This window comes from Emys orbicularis, chromosome 2 (genome assembly GCF_028017835.1).
Source record: "Emys orbicularis isolate rEmyOrb1 chromosome 2, rEmyOrb1.hap1, whole genome shotgun sequence".
Taxonomy (NCBI): Eukaryota; Metazoa; Chordata; order Testudines; family Emydidae; genus Emys; species Emys orbicularis.
This window is the reverse complement of record NC_088684.1, coordinates 16,534,335-16,556,120: the sequence shown is the minus strand read 5'-3', so window position 1 is coordinate 16,556,120 and position 21,786 is coordinate 16,534,335. Positions and strand designations below refer to the sequence as shown.

At 41.0% G+C, this 21,786-nt stretch overlaps 1 protein-coding gene across 1 annotated transcript in view; it reads left to right on the top strand.

Moving 5' to 3' along the window:
• TG (thyroglobulin) overlaps positions 1–21,786 on the top strand; it is a 203,498-nt gene that overhangs the window by 57,661 nt on the left and 124,051 nt on the right. The window contains exons 22-29 of the mRNA XM_065397852.1: positions 1,099–1,269; positions 7,107–7,229; positions 8,879–8,994; positions 10,472–10,580; positions 12,826–13,023; positions 16,931–17,098; positions 19,653–19,718; positions 21,192–21,272. Coding sequence (XP_065253924.1) covers positions 1,099–1,269; positions 7,107–7,229; positions 8,879–8,994; positions 10,472–10,580; positions 12,826–13,023; positions 16,931–17,098; positions 19,653–19,718; positions 21,192–21,272 — 1,032 coding nt within the window. The remainder of the gene's footprint in view (positions 1–1,098; positions 1,270–7,106; positions 7,230–8,878; positions 8,995–10,471; positions 10,581–12,825; positions 13,024–16,930; positions 17,099–19,652; positions 19,719–21,191; positions 21,273–21,786) is intronic.

Here is a 21,786-nt window from a genome sequence, read left to right as displayed (position 1 = left end):
GGGGGGTTTAGTCAATGCATTCCTTGGGCATTATTGTCACTTAAAGCATGACCCCTTTATCCAACCGTTAGCCAGTTTATGATAAATGAAAAAGTGAGTTGCAATCTCAGACATCAATGCACACTGCTTTCTCATTTTAAAAAGCTACTGGATTTCTTTGATACTCTTAGCTAATTGGGCTATACCAATTTTTGAAGAATAATAAATAATAATAATAATTAATAAAAAAACCATACTCTTAAATATATGGGCCTGCCTCTGTAGGTGAATTTCCTCCTAGCGCAGTGGACCAGAGCAAAGCGTATGCACTGCTTAAATCCCACTTAAGTCATTTTCTGAAGTAGGAGGTGGGATTCAGCAGCACATTGGCCTAGTGCTGGCCCTTTGTATAGGGATAAATTTTAAGCCTTTGGATTTATTCCCCTTTCTCCTCTAGCTTGCTGTTGGTAGAGTGCTGTCTCTTAAAAAAAAGTGCTGAGGATTTGCTGGGCTGGGTACGGGGAGAAGAGTGGAATCCTGACTGCCATTACGGATTTGTTCCTTTGTGCAGTGGAGGAGACCTTTGATCACTTCTGAATCCTTAAAAGTTCCAGTTAGCACTGGGAAAAGCATCTTCAAATATAAAGCAAAGCTCTTTATAATTTAGGAGTATCTGGGAGGACTTGGTTCTCCAAGAACAGGGGAATAAAAAAAATAACAGAAGCAAATTGGTTTGGTGAGATCTTGTGACTCCTTATTATTGTTCTGGATATTTCAGCTTCCCATTGTAGTTGGCACTGCACATGCTTCCTTCTCTGAAGAACTTGCCTGTGCTGTAGGCTCCTAAGGGACCCATAGGCCCTCCGTAAGCTCTCTGTGGCAGGGACTGTGTTTGTACATGGTCCATGACTAGAGCTCTTAGGCTCTACCACAATGCAAATAACAATAAAAATAATTTAAAGTGATGGAACGGCAGCTGTGAAATGCTCCCTGTAACTGACATGAGAGAGCCCTCGCCTTCAGGCAGTAACGCATCCATTTCTTCTAGAATACCTTTTTCCTACTCATACACTGAATGCAAGATACATAATGATCCAACTCTTCCCTTTCATGTGACAGGTATCACGGATTGTCAGAGAAATAGGCAGGGTTTACAGTGCAGTGAAGATGGGCAGTATAGGCCTTCCCAGGCCGATCCCATCACCAAGAAATCCTTCTGTGCTGATAGTCTTGGAATGACACTGGACTGGACTGAAACAGACCACCCATTGACAGATTCCCAGTGCCTAGGTAGGTATCAGAAAAATAATTGCGCTCACTTTGATCCTATGCAAGTAACTTCTCCTTAACAAAATTCTGGTTTCTAAGGACAGCTGAGTCTCAAAGGTTATGGGAATTCACTTAACTATAAGTCTGGTCTCTTCCTCATCCCACATGCCTGCCATTCTCCTTGCTGGTGGGTTTATTTACTAGACTGGAGAAAACATTCTTTTTGAAAGGGAAGGGGGTGACGTATGTTCATAGGTACCCTTGGATAATTGACAAATTGTTTGTCTGATCATTTCTTGCTCTCTGTCTGGTGCAGTCATTACAGTATAACGTAGCAGGACCAGGGCAGAGCAAAGGATTTCCTAATGTAAACAGCACTCATGGTTGCTCTCATAAGACCTGCTCTGTAGTGTTAGACAAGTGAACACATTGTCGCTGTTTATTATTAGATTTTGGTACCCTTGCTCATGTTGTGTAGTGTCTTACTCCATGAGTGACCCCAGGTAAGTCAGGGACCTGGACTCCAGCATGAGTAAGGTTATTTTAATCTGTCCCTTAATGATTAATAATTAGATTTTTAAGTGATATTTTTAAAAAGTTATTTCTAAATGTTGCTTTATTGCCAAGATACTAAGCTACGGCCACAGACTAGATTGTATACAGCATCCAGAGCAGTGGAACAGGAATCTCAAACATAAAATGAAATAAAACGGAGTGTCACTAAGTTAAAGCTAGGAGACAATCCATTAAATGTTCAGAGACAGGGTAGGGAAAAGCAGCATTTCAACACGCTAATCATACTGTATATAAAGAGATGTTAATAACTACAGGAAATAATCCATTACACAACCAAAACTTGTTTGTGGTCATTTGCAGTCATGTTCCTCAGCCAGAAAGCTTGTACTTTCCCCTCAACCAAAGTGATCAGTTCAGCCTATAATTCTGTAACTCTGGGCTTTCTCATGCCATCAATGGTGCAATTAATGAGGATCACTACTTAAAAAGTGATGGCATGGTATTGTCTTCTACCAGTAATTTGGTAACACGTTTTTGGTGTGTGTTGAATGAAAGATGTATGAAATGAAGATTTTCAGTAGTGAAGGAATTGACAGAAGAATTTCATAGAATCATAGAAACATAGCACTGGAAGGGACCTCGAGAGGTCATCTAGTCCAGTCCCCTGCACTCCTGGCAGGACTAAGTATTATCTAGACCAGGGGTGGCCAACCTGAGTCTGAGAAGAAGCCAGAATTTACCAATGTATATTACCAAAGAGCCACAGTAATACATCAGCAGCTCCCCCACCCCGCTCCCAGCGCCTCCCGCTCACCGGCAGCCCCGCCGATCAGCGCCTCACCCTTCCTCCCCGCACCTCCCGATCAGCTGTTTCATGGTGTGCAGGAGGCTCTGTGGAGGGAGTGGAAGGAGCGAGGGCATGGCAGGCTCAGGGGAAGGGGTGGGAAGCGGTGGAGTGGGGACAGAGCCTGTGGCAGAGCCAGGGGTTGAGCATTCAGCACCCCCCCGGCACATTGGAAAGTTGGTGCCTGTAGCTCCAGCCCGTCTGTGCCAATACAAGGAGCCGCATATTAACTTCTGAAGAGCCGCATGTGGCCCTGGAGCCACAGGTTGGCCCCCCCGATCTAGACCATCCCTAACAGGTGTTTGTCCAACCTGCTCTTAAAAATTTCCAATGATGGAGATTCCACAACCTCCCTAGGCAATTTATTCCAGTGCTTAACCACCCTGACAGTTAGGAAGTTTTTCCTAATGTCCAACCTAAACCTCCCTTGCTGCAATTTAAGCCCATTGCTTCTTGTCCTAACCTCAGAGGTTAAAAAGAACAATTTTTCTCCCTCCTCCTTGTAACAACCTTTTATGTACTTGAAATCTGTTCTCATGTCCCCTCTCAGCCTTCTGTTCTCCAGACTAAACAAACCCAATTTTTTCAGTCTTCCCTCACAGGTCATATTTTCTAGACCTTTCATCATTTTTGTTGCTCTTCTCTGGACTTTCTCCAATTTTGTCCACATCTTTCCTGAAATGTGGTGCTATTTTCAGCCCTGCAGCGCAAGCCTGAGTCAACTGACCGGGGCTCAGACTTGGTGCTGCAGGTTTTTCTTTGTGGTGTAGAAATACCCTCCCACACCTAGACCGTGATAAAATCACTGCTGCTTAAGCCGTTCTGATTTATATATTTCAAAAAATTCTGATATATATAGTTAATGGAGCTGGTCAGGATGGAAAAAGTAAAAGCACCTACATTTTCGATTTAAAAAAAAAAATCAGAATTTTTTGAAATGCAAAATATTGTTTAATTTTTTTTTAAATCAACAAGTTCTAGAGTGGCTCAGAAATCAGGGGAATGTTGTGAAAATTCCATGACATTTTTCCTAAATTTTAAAGTTTTGAAGCGTCATTTTGAAATTTGAAAAAATCTTATCCACCCCCTTCCACTATCAATCTCCTCTCAAAGTAGGATCAGCCACCACAGATTACACTATCTTTCTTCTGGGGAAAAAAAAATCTCCTTCTTAAAATAGAAAGTGATAAATTATAACAAAATCGGGGCCCACCCAGGGTGTCCTCACTGTCACTATGTTGCAAACCAGGGACACTCAGAATTGTATAGCAACAGCCCGGATGGAATCTACATCTTCCTCCGCCAAGAGTACAGACCCCTATCATTTGAGCTAAAGAATCTTCATGAACAGTTATCAGAACAGGGCCTATGACACACAGCTGTGAGTTCTATTTCCATCCCTCCAGTGATGAACAACCAATAGCAAATTCATTAACATTAGGGCTGGTTGAACATTTTTTATTATGCAGGGTTTTTTGACAGAAAATATATTTTTGAAAAAAAAACATAAAATTTTCAGCTTTCAACATTTTTTATTTCAAAATTTTTCATGAAACAAAATATATATATATTTTTAAATTGTGTCTAGGTTTTTTGTCCCACTACCCCCTAATTTTTTTTTTTACCCTCTTCCTTTTCCTATGGATTTTTTTTTTTTTTTTTTTTTTTAAAGAAAATGGGAAGTTCCCTCCCCAAGGAAAAAGTCATTAAAAAAAACCTCAAACATTATCTTCCAAAAATGAAAAATCTTAATGAACATTTTCAAACAAAATTCTAAAAAAAGTAGTTTATTTTGACTTTTTCCTGAAAATTGAAATCTGTTTGAGATTTTTTTTGTTTTGTTTTTAAACCAGACATAATGACAACACTCATTCAGCCTGTGCATTTGAATAGAAGGAATTAACTGTTCTGCATGGAATGTTTTTGGCATTGTGCTTTAAGAAGGAAAACTTTTCTCCCCCCATCTTACCCACCCCAATCCCCTGCCTTTCAACCCTCTTCCCAACCTAGTTAAAGTGCAGGATTTTTTTGTGTGTTACATTTTTGGCTTACTCCTTTGTTCTTTCCAAGCAGAAAATGACGGTTTTATCAAAAGCACCTGTTGACTCAGCTTTGACAACAACAAACATTTGTTGTCAATTAGCGCTGGCTGTTTTGCTTTAAGAGGACAAATGATTGTTTTAAAAATTGATCCTCTGCTTTTATTCTGTGGTTTATCCAGACGTCTCTGGGCAAAAGCTCTGCTCTTGGATCCTGGTGTAATATCTCTGCTTTGCTATTCCACTCTGGTGTGCAAGGGAATGAGAGCTGAGTTTGCAGCTACTCCATGCGCAGAGCTCTAGGGGCTGAGTCCAGCCCAGGATGCCTGGTCGCTTTGGCTGTGTTAGACCCAGGGGAGGCTCTATTGACAATCAGTCTGAAACCTCCCCTCAGTTGGTGGTCGGCCAAGGAGAGGGGGTGGTCAGGCCAACTGGGTGATGCTGCTGGCTCAGTTCATCCCCTGAACTCCCGGAGAGACCAAGAGGAGAAGTTTCTGCTCTCTCCAAATCTTTGCGTGTTGGTCCAATTTCTGCTCTTAGTGATGCTAAGGTAAATCTGTAGTAACTCTGTAATCCTTAGTGGAGTGGACTTAGTTCTGATTTATATTGGTGTGTCTGAGAGCAGAATTTGCTCCATTGCCTTTGTGTTTCATGTAATTGCATCACAAGAAATAAGTAAAAACATCAGTAACAGCACTTTTCAATCTACCCCATCCAAGGGTTTTACCAATCTGCTGATGACTTTTCTTCTAACATCACTCTCTCCATTTAGCTAGTATTCCTGTATTGTAATAGAATCTTTGCTAACGACCAAAGAAAGTCAGGATATTCCACACAGATTTCCACATTCAGTTTTCCGTTGCTTCAGAACTTGCTATTGTACTGGAGACCATTTCTGGGATATTTGTTTTAGCAAAATGGCTTTGTCCAGCAAAATGATTTGGACTCTGTTTCCATGACAAGATTGTATTATTTGGAGTTGTTATATGTCCAGCATGACTAATTAAATTGTCTTGTTTTCCTTTCCTCCTCTCAAGGACAAATATAACAATCAGGTTTTATTTTAGGGTCATGTTCAGGTGGAGGAAAAGAAAGGAAGCATTTATTTCTCACTTTTCCATCTACATGGGAATAAATCTGGCTTTGATGAACTAAAAACTACCAGCTTTGGAGGGATGCTATCCAGGGCTTTCTTTTTTCCCCCTTTAAAACAATTCAAAAATGAATTTATGGCTATGAAAAGTGATTAACTGGCACTGCTCTAGACTGCAATCACTGATTTACAGTGCAAGCACATCTCTTTCCTGGAGGCACCTGGATAGGTCCATCAATGGCTATTTGCCAGGATGCACAGGGATGGTGTCCCTAGCCTCTGTTTGCCAGAAGCTGGGAATGGGCAACAGGGGATGGATCACTTGATGGTTTCCTGTTCTGTTCATTCCCCCTGAAGCACCAGGCATTGGCCACTGTCGGAAGACAGGATATTGGGCTAGATGGACCTTTGGTCTGACCCAGTATGGCCGTTTTTATGTTCTTATGACCTTCACTCAGAGAGAAAGTAGCTCTCTTTCGATGTATTCTTTAACATCAGAGAATAACAACAGGGAAGGTGCCTGGTTCTCTGATGGGCCCCGTTGCATGCTAGGACAACATTCAGATATGACACACACAATATTGTAAATTAATCTCACATTAAATTAACTTGGACTCAGTTAAACTCCCTTTGACCTTACTGACTGATCTGTAAAGGAAACTAAGCTTACATGCCAAGGAGACAAAGAGAGTTGTAACAAGATATAAATTAATTCTTATTATTAATTATATTCCAGTAACTCCTAGAGGCTCCAAATGAGATTGAGGCCCCGTGGTGCTAGACACTGTGTGTGGTGCGACACACTCCTTACCCCAAATAGCTTACACTCAAAGGGGGCTACATTCTTCTCTGTACGTTTGAGGTTTGTCTCAACCAGTGAAAGTGGTCACGTTTACGTTGGGTGGCTGCAGATCCTCCCTACGCACAATGTTTCAGATTAATAACCTTATCCTTTAACTCCTTGGCTCCCTTTTCTCTACTCAGCCCAACAGTATAATGAATGCTTATCCCCAAATAGCGCTCACAGTTTGTGTAAACATGAAGATTGAAAAGCAAGAAGTCACCTTTCTTGTCCATTTATGGCCTCGTACTACACTACATTCTGCTCCAAATGGAGACCTGGTCCTGAGCATCTAATACCTCACAGGAGAGTTCTGCAATAGTTTGTTTCAGACATTTAAAAAAAAAATTTGTGATTGTTTCACAGAAAACTGATGTTGTTTGTTCATTTAACTAATGAATCCTTCCCCCCCTACATACTTTGAGTTTTCTTTTTTTTAAGTAAAGTCTGTGTTGAGTTTCTCTGGAAACTGAGGAGCAATTGAAATAACATGCAGGAGACTTGACCATGCTGTCTGCCTTTTAGTGCTCAGAAAATTTGAAAGAGTTCCTGAATCCAAACTGATCTACAGTGCAGAAGATGCTAGGATCCTTCGCTCGGAAACCATCCAAAGAGACCCTCAGAGTGCGCTCTTGCAGTGCATTTCAGGTAAGGGAGAGCTCTCAGCAAATCTGTGTGATTTACGGTAGAGGTCACCAAAGAAGACAGCCTTCAAGCACTGAATTTACTGTTCTGCCTTAGCCTAGCATTGTCTGCCTTGCAGTTCAGCAGCAAATTCACTGTGAGAGGATTACAGTGTTTGGTGATCTTCCTCACATATCAGAGAGGACGTCTCTGTCTGTGAATGTGCTTTCAATTACCATGTGGCCTTGGACAAGCCATCAATGGTCTGACTTTCAGAAATGCTAAACACCCATCATTCCTGTTGACTATGGTTGGACACTATGGGTTTTCAGTACCCCTGAAAATCAGACCACTCACCTCTCTGTACATTGGATGTGTAAAGTACCTATAAAATAGGGAAAAACAGTCCTTATTTACCTCACAGGGACATTGTGAGTTTTAATATTCATGCACGATCACCTGTGTTTGCACTGTGAGTAGTCCTTTGGCCACCTCATGTGTACTGACTTTGGGGCTAATTCAAAGCCCATTGAAACCAACTGGGAATCTTTACATTGATTTTAATGGCCTTTGGATCAGGCCCTTTTATGTTCGGAAGTGAGGGAGTTAGAAGGCAGAAAGAGATAGGAGAGTGTTTTAAAATCACGCAGGAAAGTGAATACAACATCAGCAGGAGCAGCAGTGAGGAGGAGAGGCAAAGAAAGGGAGGTGGGCGGTGGCTGAGCAGCAAAAAGGACCCTGGTCTGAAGACACTTGGCATGTGTTTCAGCCCCAGAAAGTGTGGTGAGACTAGTCACACAGCTCGGATAGGGAATTCTGACTACTGAAGAAATGTTTGTGCCAAACCATTCACGGCTGCCACACACTATGCACAAAATGTTCATTGAACAACTTCCAGTAACAGTCTTGCACAAGTCTCTTGGCAGGCAATAAGTGGAGAAAGAAAAAGGGGCTAAATTCAATAGAGAAATAGTTGGTCAGGAATCCTTTGACCAGCTTTGGTTTCTTGAGCAAAGGCCGCAGTACTCTTACAAGCCATGTTCATTACATTACATACCTAGTCTCAATCAAGATAGTTTGTCCTCCAGCTCAGTCATGAGTAACTAAAACCTGGTCTGTATCCCTGGGAGGCTGGAGCAGGTTATCCCATATCTGCCTACTGCTGGGTTTCTTGCACCTTCCTCTGCAGCGCCTGGAACCGGACACTGTCGGAGATGGACTACTGGACTAGGTAGACATGGGGGTCTGATCCAGTCTGGAAATTCCTGTTTCTTTTACAAATTGCACTAGTTTAACTAAAGGTGTGATTTTAAACGGATTTAGCTGAACTGCTGCAAAACCTGTGTGGAGACTTAAATCAATTTGTACCTGGCTTATGTCAATTTAGCTCAAGGAGCTTCCTGACCCAATGAAGCTAACTTGATATAAGCTAAGTTTAAAGTGATTTAAGAGTGTCCAAACAGGGTTTTGCAGTAGTTTAGTTAAATTGGTATAAACTGATTTCAAAACCTGTTTTAGTTAAATTGGTGCAATTTGTAATATGGCTGAGGGCTATGGTTCAAATCCAGTAGGAGGAGTCCACGTGTATACAGAAGACACAGCTATCAGCCAGCTGGAAACGTGGTGTTGTGTAAACGAAATGGTGAACCTTTACATTTCTTTCATGCTTTCAGACTGTGAGACAGATGAGTCATGTGGATTTGTCACAGTATCTGCTCTGGGTTCTGAGGTGTTGTGTGAACTGCACAGTGCTGCTGAAACCAACTTCAACTGTACCACTTCTGGACTGGTAAACAATGACACTTCTTTAAAACGCATAGCCCAGATAATACCTGAGAGCCAGTATGAGAACCCATTGTCAGAATGCCAGGGAGTTTCCTGACTGTTTAGACATTGTGTTCTAGTATGGTAATGGTGAAGTGCTGGTGGGTTAGCAAAGAAATGAGAGTGAAGGTTTTCCAAAAGTGATTTTTGGGTGCCTCTGTATTTCGTTGGGACACCTTAAAGAGGCTTGATTTTTAGAAAGTGCTGGAGAAACTAGAAATCAGGCCCCTTTAAGGAGTATTGATTTGAGCACCCTAAAATGAAGGTACCCAAAATCATTAGTCACTTTTGAACATTTTGGACACGGCATAGTGCTCTCTAATTCCTGCATCCCTGCCGTGAATAGCATCCCCCCCGTATTGCATTAGAGTAACAGTAAGACAGACAGTGAGATGAATTAACATGTCCAGAGTGTCACAGTGTGTCAGTGGTAGAGTCAGGAATAAAACACAGCAGTCCAGGTTCCAAATCCCCAGCACTGCCTGCCCTTATTGCACGTGAAATAAGAAAGCTAATCCTAAATTTGCTGGGACTGCCGCCTATATTGGTCTTTCCTAGAAGATGTTTGCCTCCCCTGTGCTGATCTGCTACAACTCCAACCAAATCACCATTCACAAACTCCCATTCTTCAAAGATCTAGACCAGGAGTCGGCAACCTTTCAGAAGTGGTGTGCCGAGTCTTTATTTATTCACTCTAATTTAAGGTTTCGCGTGCCAGTAATACATTTTAACGTTTTTAGAAGGTCTCTTTTTATAAGTCTATAATATATAACTAAACTATTGTGAAAAGCGACAAAGAGCCCTGTGGCACCTTATAGACTAACAGACGTATGGGAGCATGAGCTTTCGTGGGTGAATACCCACTTCGTCAGACGCATGTCCAGACTAACACGGCTACCCCTCTGATACTAAACTATTGTGGTATGTAAAGTAAATAAGTTTTTTAAAATGTTTAAGAAGCTTCATTTAAAATTAAATTAAAATGCAGAGCCTCTTCCCCCCCCCCCCCGGACCGGTGGCCAGGACCCAGGCAGTGTGAGTGCCACTGAAAATCAGCTCGTGTGCCACCTTTGGCACACGTGCCATAGGTTGCCTACTCCTGATCTAGACTATGCTAACAGTGAAACAGATAATCGTGTCAGTTGTCAGATCTTTGTCCATTCCTCCACTCCAGGGTCTTGAGCTAGATGGCATTTTGCCACTTTCTTTTGGCAACTCATTGTTTACGAAACTACGCCACCGTTGTTAATACAGTGGAGTAGCATCAAAGAATCATGCCCTGATCTGATGGAATTGTGATCAAACAGCAGAACTAGACAGCCCCAGGGAGTTGTGGCAACTGTGAACAGTATATACTAATTCATCATCCTCATAAGCGTGAATAGACTGTATTTTCCCTGCTATGAATTAAAGCACCTTTATGGTGTCTCTGTCTGTCTCAGATGAAAGGTGTTATGGGAAATTCTGCTGCCACTAGCATTGCTAATCTTAGCTGCCTGCTTAAAGTGAGGAACCAAGAGAAGGATGAAGTGACTGTGTATCTCAAAAAAGGTAGGTACTGAACCTCCACTGATAGTTCAGTTGTCTAGAAAAGTGAAAAACGGATCCTGCCAACAGTTAGGCATGGACTCCATGAGGACATGAGTCTCTGCGGGGTCAGGCACTGAATAGCAGCACGACAGCCTCTGTCAGTCTTCTAGAACTAACAGTTAAAGGATTTTTGATTCTATTAAGATTGATTTTCTTGCAGTGTGATTTATATAGAGAGAGCATGAGTGGCTTTTTAACCATCCTCTGGGGTGCTGAGCAGGAGTTTAGGATCAGATGGGTATGTCCCACACCATTAGTTCCTTGTAACTGTAATGTGGGGCTGAGGGTGGAGGGTGAGCAGGCAGGGACAGATGAGAAGAGTAAAAAGGCATTGATCATTCTTGGCCTATTCTCTTACTTCTGTGTTTCTGTATGATGGGGAGTCTTTATTTAGCCTAGGTTTTCTGTCCTTTTATTAATTACAGAAATCCGACACAATATTATAAAGAATCATATACAAAATTAAAATCTTGTCCTAATTTTTACCCCTTGATAAAACCTTAGATCATTAAAATGGAATTTGCTTTTCACCATTTATGCTCTGTAAATTTGGCATTTCTCTTGGCTTGGGCAGTAATATTAGACTGGTCAGTTTTTAAACTATTATTGATGAGTATTAATGTAGCACCTCGTCCTAGATCAGAACCCCATTGTGCTAGGTGCTGTATTAACACAGACCATTCAGGGGAATGTTCAATTTTTTTAAAAGTCATCAAAATGTCAATAATATCCCCAAAATATTTCTATTCAGATTAGATTTAGCAAAACCATTTTTATAATATCACAATATTGGGGCCTAAAACTCAACATTGTTCACCTTTTTAAGCAACTACAAAGTGTTATAAGAATTATCAATTCCGTTGGCTGAAAATCATAGCAACATGTGGGCATGCAGAATGACTGTTATGTAGTGCATCATTTCGTATCTCAGGATCAGCGAATGTTCTGTTGAAAGTGTGACTGAAGGTGATTATATCTGAAAGTTTCTAGGTTGATTATTTTAATTATATTACAGACGCAAGACCAGACTTACGCAAAGTCACATTTACGGAAAAAGTTCCATAAGCCAGAAATAGGATTTTCAATTTGCGGAAATTTTTGCGTAACGTACAGGTATATGTTTCCGACTTACGCAAGGCTTTCCAGAATGGAACGATTGCGTAAGTTGGGGGGTGTCTGTATTTCCTAAATTCTCAGGTCAAGACAGCACAAAGTTAATTATTTTAACAAAATAAACCCAACCAAACAAAAACAAATCCCAAACCCAACAAAAACACATTTTATAGGGCACCTTTGATGCCTTTTCCTTTACAATTTGAGTCAATCTTTAATGTCAGACATGAACATCTAAATTAATCCCACAAAAATTTGCACCTGCACCTCTTGCATAAAAATATCCATTTCTGTGTACAGAGAGCGCGCACACAATCTTGTGGATGCAATTTAAGCACCCCTATTCAAACCTGTCTACCTTAATGTCTCATCAGAAGGAACTCTAGCATCTGCTTGGAGTGGAAATACAGATTTTTCACAAAAAGGAATTCCTTGGCAAAAACACGTTGTATTTGATGTGTTGCTTCATTGTGTCTGTTGTAGAACTGCATTATTTGGCTATCTTGGCTCATTTCGACACAAATTGTGATACTCTTACACTGAGAAATACCTTGCTCCCCAGGTAATCTCATTTACTTCAATAGGATTTACTCATGGTATATGGTACCTTCAACCACACAATATCATCTGTCCTATGCGTTTTTTGTTCATTTGGGTTCACGCTCCTTGCACAAACTCCAAAGCTCAAAACAAACCATCCCAAGTGGCAAAGTTCTACTAGGCATGGGTCCAAAACTTCTCCTTTCACTGGCTTCATTTGATTTCTATCAGAAACCATAAACTGAGCTCAGATTTGCTCAAAATTAAGTCAAGTCCCACTTGAACCTGGGCAGAGACTTCTGCCTTGTATCTTGGTGTTTTAGACTATCTGAGATTTGAGAAAGATCGTAATAGCCTGGATATGTAAACCTGTTGTTGAACTTAGCATGAGTTTCAGATTTGTAATGAAATTTAAAGGCCAGAAAGATTTTGCTATGTTGGGCTTTTATTGTAAAACATTCAGCCAGCTCAGGTCTGGAGATATTCTGCGGCTATTGCTTTGCCTCCTACACTTGTTGGAACACGCTTTTTTTTTCCTTCCTGTTCTGTTCAGGACAAGAATTCACCATATCTGGTCTCAAGACCTTTGAGCTGACGGATTTTCAGAATGTGCTTTCTGGCGTGTACAGCTCAGTGGTTCTCTCGGCAGCTGGCATATCTTTGACAGACGTTCATCTCTTCTGCCGTCAGGCTTGCAGCCAGGATCCTTGCTGTGATGGTTTTATCCTCAGCCAGGTTGTACTTGATGGAGGTAATCATGTTCAAACTGCAAAGGCAAAATGCTATCCCATACAATGGGAAACTTAACAAAAGCAAAACACTGGGTGCAATTTATGCCTGTGCAGAGGGCCAGTGCTCTGCCTATGTGCAACTTAAATCCTTAATTGAGACTTAAGTGGCACATAGATCTTTGTCCATGGGTGACTCTCACTCCTTTATGTGGGCAGGCAGAATGTCTAAACACTGGATGCCTATGGTAGTAATCCCCTTTCTGTATTTGTATACATCTTTTAAATGGCATGTACTGCAATAATGAGGCTTGTCAGCAAGTTTGCCAGAAGTGGGTACTTGTTTGTTGATGGGGGAATTAAAATATAATAGGAAATGTTTAAAATATAAACCAATTACCTTGTTCTATGAGCAGGAAAAGGAGCTTTTCAACCAGACTTTTTATATCAGGTTATAGTTTCCCAGATACTTCATAATCACTGGAATCCAACTAGAATGCAGTGAGGTGGATGGAGTGCAAAGCCCAACCCATGTGCAAAGGCTATTACCTTTGTCAGGGCAGTCTTGTCCATTCTCTCCTCTCATGCATTCTCTCCCTTGCCTCATCCATATCCCCTACAGTCCTTCCAAAAGTTAGAATAACAGACTTTAAGGCCAAAAGGCACCATCAGGTCACCTAGTTTGACCTCCTGTATGCCACAGGCCACTAACTCAATCCAGCACCCCCACACTAAACTAAGTGTGGGCACAGTCCTGCAAACATGTATCATCCTGTGCAGTGCATCTCACTGACTTCAAGACTGATCCCAAATATCTTGGCAAGATCATTGATTCTCTGTCAATCAGATTTATGGTTTTATCTTCTGCTGTATCATCTCTAAGGGCTATGCTTACCTGTCATGATGATATTCATTATTCAACGTCCTTCCAAAAGTTAGAATAACAGACTTTAAGGCCAAAAGGCACCATCAGGTCACCTAGTTTGACCTCCTGTATGCCACAGGCCACTAACTCAATCCAGCACCCCCACACTAAACTAAGTGTGGGCACAGTCCTGCAAACATGTATCATCCTGTGCAGTGCATCTCACTGACTTCAAGACTGATCCCAAATATCTTGGCAAGATCATTGATTCTCTGTCAATCAGATTTATGGTTTTATCTTCTGCTGTATCATCTCTAAGGGCTATGCTTACCTGTCATGATGATATTCATTATTCAACGTACATTTCTGTAGCTGTTGCTCGCTAATATAGTGCATTCTGGCTTGGATACTGGGATATGGTCCGAGAGGTCATATCTTTTGATGTAAATGGTGGTATTCGATCTGGCCCATTTAGCACCAGCACTTACGCATGTGCTTAACTATAAACCCACATTTAAATCCCATTGACTTAATTAAGTTAAGCATGTGCTGAAGAGCTGTGCTGAATCAGGGCCTCTCTGAGGCATTTGATTTTACATTATTGGTTCTGCAAGAATTGTTCAACTCTTTCTTGTATTTCCAAGCAGTTGATCATACTTGACAATGGGACTGCTCATGGTTGAAAGTGCTATGAATGGGGTTTGCTCACTGGGACAGGGACAACATGTCTTGAACATTGCTAAAGAATCATGCACTTTTGTAGTGCAATAGATACAAAAAACTGCATTAACAAAACATTATTAAGGTATCAATTCTGCAAAGGATGATATGTATACTTAACTTTAAGCACATGGATAGTACCATTGAGTTCAATGGGAATGTTCATAGGTATAAAATTAAATACACGTGTAAGGGCCTGATTTTCCAAGATCAGAGCCTGAGACTGCAGCACTTAAAAGTTAGAAAATGCCAGAACTAGGGTTATTCATGCAATCGTGACTTTGCCCCTTGTGCATTATAATACGGTCTTTGATTAGATGGGCGAATACTGTTTTTCCCCCCAGAACATTGCATTATTCAGAGCACAGGATTTATTTACACCATGTGACAATTCAGGGCTTTGCAAATCAATGGCTTTGGATATAAACTTTCCTTCATGTCATAAATATGGAAAAAATGTTAGTGTCCCATGAAACAATAAATATGTGAAAGAAAGTCAGTTTTTAAAGGAATCTTGGCTAGCATTTTAGCTACCATTTTTCTGGAACTTTAATTCTTGGAAATAGATTATGTTTATTGTACACAAAGTCCAAGTTATTAATGAAAATCCAACAGAGTGTGTTTACCAAGATTGATTTTGTTGGCAGATTTTGGGTGTATTTTTTGTGCAAAATGCCAAGATGAACAACCTTTGATGTTTCTAAATAATTTTTAATATACTTGCAATTTTATTTATGATGTGGTACAGTAAGTATATGTCTGCTCTTTCGGGATTGATACCCTGATATTTGTTTTTCATTTCTACTTCCTATGTTGAACTTCATGATATATTTCATTGCTTAGTTTTGGCTCATGTCATTTTAAAATGAGAGCTAATGGTGCAGACCACAGAATGATGTTACTGTATAAGTCACGAGTCATTCAACAAAGTGGCAGCACAGCAGACCTGATTAATTAATGTGTAATCCAATATAACTCCAGTGAAGCCATTGGATTTACATCAGCACAAAACTGGAGTAATGCAGTAGTGAATCAGGTCCATCATATTTCTGGTAAGGACAATACAAAACAAAAAGCAACCCATTATAGGTTTGTACACTTCGCATGCATTCATTGTCAGAATGAGCTGGCCTCCCTTTTATGTGTTTAAGGTCTTGCTATCTGAATCTGTAGAAGAGATTATGAAATGACTGCACATTATGAAGACCGGTTTCAGAGTGGTAGTCTGTATCAGTACAAACAAAGAGGAGTCCTTGTGGCATCTTAGAGACTAACACATTTATTTAGGCATAAGCTTTCATGGGTTATATCCCATGAAAGCTTATGCCCAAATAAATGTGTTAGTCTCTAAGGTGTCACAAGGACTCCTTGTTGTTTTTGCACATTATGAAGCTGTCTGGTTACCTGTGATAGCATGTTTGGGTCAATAATGCCTCAAAATGCATGGATCTGACTGGTATTTTTGGTTAAAAATTGTATAGCATTCACTGCTAGTAGGAAAAGGGGGGAGGGATAGCTCAGTTGTTTGTGCATTGGCCTGCTAAACCCAGGGTTGTGAGTTCAATCCTTGAGGGGGCCACCTAGAGATCTGGGGCAAAATCAGTACTTGGTCCTGCTAGTGAAGGCAGGGGGCTGGACTCAATGACCTTTCAGGGTCCCTTCCAGTTCTATGAGATAGGTATACCTCCATATATTAAAAAGAAATACTTACTTTTACTTAGAGAATGAATTATTAAAGGACATTTTATGTCTGAGCCATGACAGCAGCCACAAACCAAGAATGCAATGAGTCTAGATATTATAGAAGTAGATTGGGAGCCAGAATGCCTGGATTCTACACCTGGCCATGCCACTGACTCATGGTATAACTTTTGGGAAGATTTACACCTAAGTTGACTGAATTCAGGCTCCTGTCCAATAAAGCATTCAAGCACTTGACTAAGTGCTGTGTTGGTTCAGGGCCCAAGATTGTAAGACTTCTGAGGCCATGAGTGTGTCTCTCTATGTCTGCTATGAAATGCCTCGCACGCGGCTGGGTGTTGTTAATTATTATTCAATGTTATTTGTAAAGTAGGAGGTATTTGTGGGTGCTTAGCATCTCAGAAAACCAGGTTACAAGCTTATATGTCTTAGGCATGAATTTAGGTGCTCCGCTTTAGGCACTCAAATTTGTAAAAATTGGCCCAATTTTCTGAGCATCCCAGTTTAAAAAGGGGATAACACTTACCAGTCTGACTGTGGTGTTGAGGTTTATTTAATGATTACAAAGATATTGACACCCTTGCATGAAAGGTGCAGTATAAGTATTATTACAAACGTACAATTCTCTCTTCAATTGACTCTAGGTACTATCCTGTGTGGGTTGATGAGCTACCCAGATGTGTTGCTCTGCCATAGAAATGACTGGAGTCGAAACTCAAAGCCTGGAGGAGATGGAATATGTAAAGGGGTGAACTACAATGAAAAAAAGCAGCAGTTTTTATTCAATCTGGGAGGCCAAGAGTTCGCTGGAAGTAAGTAAATAAATTCTTCCATCTTAAATTACGTTTGCTAAATTATCCTATACTCACTGTCCACATAGACCCTCCAGCCCTTTTTCTTCGTTCCACTCAGTGAAAGCTCTTCCTGACTTCAGTGATAGTTTTGCTGGAATAAGGACTGCAGGATCTGGCTATGTATGAGCCAAGTGGAATGAATTTAATTGCAATGGGCTTAAATTGCAGCAAGAGCGGTTTAGGTTGGACATTAGGAAAAACTTCCTAACTGTCAGGGTGGTTAAGCACTGGAATAATTTGACTAGGGAGGTTGTGGAAACTCCATTGTTGGAGATTTTAAACAAACACCTGTCAGGGATGGTCTAGATAATACTTAGTCCTTGCATGAGTGCAGGGGATTGAACTAGATGACCTCTCGAGGTCCCCTCCAGTCCTACGATTCTATGATTCTATGAATTATCCATTAGTCTGGTGCATTTTTATGACTTAACCTACAAGATGGGCCCTTGTACTTTATTGTGGCTACCTGTGTTAATAAAAATGAACAGAGTTCAAAACACATTGTTTTACATTGTTCTGCAAGGGCTTTGTGGAACACTTAATTCAGGTCTGTTCAAGTAAACCGTCTATCTAAAAACAAAGGTGTTCATTGTCTCATTTCTAATGTAGCCAATGGCTGCTTCCAGATTTCATATGATCTAAACTCTTGGCATGAATTAATTTTATGGCAATTTAATTTTCAAGGTTTGTAAACTCAAAACCATGGTTCAAAGCCAAGAGATCCTTTGACTATGCAGTTATGTGGTTTTATTACTTATTTAAATAGAAAGGTCAGAAGAACCTTAGCAATATGTAAGACAGATACCTTGTGGGGTGTGTTGTCTTGAGGAACTAAAAATTCTTATTCAGCTTTTAGAGTTAGATTAAAAAAAAAAAAAAAGGCACCGCAATTGCTTGTGTAAATTAATTACGCATTTAAAATTACAGGCATGCATATGCAGCAGGTCAATTGTGTGCACAAAGGTCTTGAACCTTTGTGTGCACAAAGGTCTTCCACTCCACGGAAGTGACACTTGGGTAAAAGTGGGGAAATATAGCAATGAATCAGTCTCAAAATATGGAGTTCACATTTAAACAGGATAACTGCATGCGCAAACAGATGAGTGTATGCAACTGCTTTTGGACCCTCAACTGTATATTGATGGTGTTCAGTTGCCAGATTTTACCCATCACCATGTATTATGTATACGTAGTTCAGGCACCAGGTTCTGAAAACTTAAACCCAACATTATCACAAATGTCTGCAATTTTAGCTGCCTTCCAGGGGCCTAATTTTTCAGAGGTGTGGACACCAACAATTACCATTTAAATTGAGTGGTGTTATGAATGCTCAAAACCTCTAAAAGTCAGCCCTGAATATCTCCACTTGAGTGGCCAAAAATTGGTGAACACTTCTGAAAGTAAGGACCCCAGTACTGCAGCTGGATCTGTCTGGGCAGAGACCCAGGTCCTGTGGCGCTTCATTGAATTCAGTGAGATACCACATGGGCATGGGGTCTGCTTGCATAGATCCCGTTGCAGGATCAGGACCTTGGGACTTAACTTGTCTGCCAAAGATTCACCATGTGTAAAAAGGGAATAATCATGCTTACTTGCCCCCCCCCCCCCACGGGGGTGCTGTGTCGGTCAGTTGATGTTTTTACAGCATTTTTAAGATAAAAAATGCTAACGATTATAATACAGTCGGTTACCAATGCTTTGACTGGTTAGACAGCATTTAAGATTCTTACTGCAGTACTTAGCTACTATGTCAGGGGTAGGCAACCGAAGGCGGCACGCGAGCTGATTTTCAGTGGCACTCACGCTGCCTGGGTCCCGGCCACCGGTCTGGGGGGCTCTGCATTTTAATTTAATTTTAAATGAAGCTTCTTAAACATTTTAAAAACCTTATTTACTTTACATACAACAATAGTTTAGTTATATATTATAGACTTCTAGAATGAGACCTTCTAAAAACGTTAACATGCATTACTGGCACGCGAAACCTTAAATTAGAGTGAATAAATGAAGACTCAGCACACCACTTCTGAAAGGTTGCCGACCCCTGTACTACGTTGATGGGTGCAGTATCAGAATCTATATGGACAGATAGAGAAATGCTGCTTACAGTACTTATGACTTCTCAACACACGTCTGGTGGAGGTTCTTAGTTCTTATATATCCTCCATTACTGCAGTATCTGAGCACCTCATTCCCTTTAATGTATTTAGTCTCACGACATCCCTGTGAGGTAGGGATGTTCCCCTTTTTACAGATGGGGAACTAAGGCACAGAGAGACAAGTGACTTCTCTAGGTTTACACGGGAAATCTGTGGCAGCACAGGGCTCACCAGACATAGGTTAGCACCCGAACTACTAGACCATCTTTCCTTTAGTGTCGTTGTACTAGAAATGTTATTGCATAGTTGTATTAAACTTTGGAATGTGGTTTGATATAATTTCCCGGCCGCTCACCATAAACCATTTAATTAATTTTAGCAATTGCACTAATGAACATTTCTTTCTTTGTCAGCTTCTGAGCTCTCAGAAGAAACGGAAGGAGCCTTCAGCAGCTTTCAGCGTGTCTATCTGTGGAGAGGTGAGTTTTATCCTGCTGTCACTTATAAGAGGTTGGAAAGATAAAAGACCAAAAAAATGGGGGCCACATTCTCTGCGAGTGTAAACGGAAAAGTCATTTGACTTTAATGGAGCTGCACCAGCAGAAAACTTGGCCCTAGACCAGAGTCTTTTCTCACCTACAATGGCATGCTGCTGGTGTAGAATCAGTGTAAGCAAGAGGTGAATCGGGCCCCTTGTTTCTGAAATCTATGCAAGAAGCTATGGAGACACAAGCCATTTATCTCACTGTCAGCCCCTGGATACCAGGGTAATTTGGCACTTTGCAAATATCTAGATAGATTCGTTTAATTATCATGACTCATCACAAGCTTCCATTGTTCCCAGTAGATTTACTGCATGAATATCCCAAAACACTTTTTTGCTCCCACTCTAAGAGTACATAGGGCTGCATGCTTCTAGAGCCTTGATATTGAATATTTACTGAATACGGATATTTACTGAGTTTAGTGGATTCATTTTGGTTCAGCATGGTGGGATTTTCAAAAGCACCTTAAAGCAGTTCCAGAGCTTTTGAAAATCCAACACTCCGAATATAAGAACTGCCCTATCAGAACAGACCAGTGATCATCCTAATCTGGTGCCCGTCTCAGCCAGTGGCCAGTGCTCAGCCCTTTAGCGGTAGTTGTAAAGCCTCCTGTAGTGTAATTCACTTGTGCAGTATATATCACAGAGAGGAATTTCTTCCTAACTCCAGCTGGTGAACTGCTTGTACCCTGAAGCATGGGGACTGATACACTAACTGGCCCCAAAACAGGGGCTAAGTGCAGACACTTACTTCATCCTTTGGTGAAACTTACTAAGCTGTTTGCTTAGATAGTAACATTGCCCTGTAAGATGTTCTTTGTTAACTTGTTGTGTAAAACTCAGTATCAGGAAACTGGGTCATTACAAAACCTAAACCGAATTTCCCCAATACTAATTTCTCCCTACTGTTACTCACATCTTCTTGTCAACTGTCTGTAATGGGCCACTCTCATTACCACTTCAAAAGTTATTTTTCCTCCCCTGGTATCCTGCTGTTAATTGATTTATCTCATTAGACTGACCTCACACTTGGTAAGGCAATCCCCATCCTTTCATGTATTTATACCTGCTCCTGTATTTTCCACTCCTTGCATCTGATGAAGTGGGTTCTAGCCCACAAAAGCTTATGCCCAAATAAATTTGTTAGTCTCTAAGGTGCCACAAGGACTCCTCGTTGTTTTTGCTGATACAGACTAACACGTCTACCACTCTGAAACCTGTTTAGGAACTAATAGTGTGTTTCACAGACGAACTGCAACTGGAATCAATATGAGCTTAAGGGACAGTCTTTTTGTTCTGTGTCTGTATGGGGCCTAGCACAATTGGGGCCTAGTCCATAACCAAGACTTCTAGGCACTATATTAATACCAATAATACAGATTAATAAATAGCTCTGATTGTGTTGTAGGTTCTGATATGATTACCCAGACGAAATCCTCTGCATGTGATGCTGCTGTTTTACAAACCCAGACCGAGCTAATGTTACCAGGTACTGGGGTAGTACTGTAGTCGATGCTGGGTGGTGACGGTGGCGGCTTATGATGTACAGGAGGTCAGACTAGATGATCTGATAGTCCCATCTGGCCTTAAACTCTATGACTGTGTGAAATAACAAGGGGAAACTTCAGATTTGATATATTTCATGTGACAAACAAGGAGGATGTGTTTAAGACAGTGTAGGAGAATGCGGAATTTAGCTGCGAGTGCCCAGAACACACGGTGTCAAGCCTATTGTTTTTCTCTTTGTTCAAGTACATTCATGGGAAATGAGTAGGTTTGGGCAGATTGGTTCAGGCAAAACAAGAACCCCCCTGAACTTTCTCCCTGGCTTCTTTTTCTTTTTCATTTTCACATGACCCTGCACTTCCAAGGCCAGGACAGAAGCGAAAGTGCTAGAATATCAGAGGAGAGCCTGTTCTAATGACAATAGTACAGACTCAGAGGATTTGGCTTCTTCTGATAAGCTTCTGAAAGAACGTATTGGTCCATAACTATGCTGATTT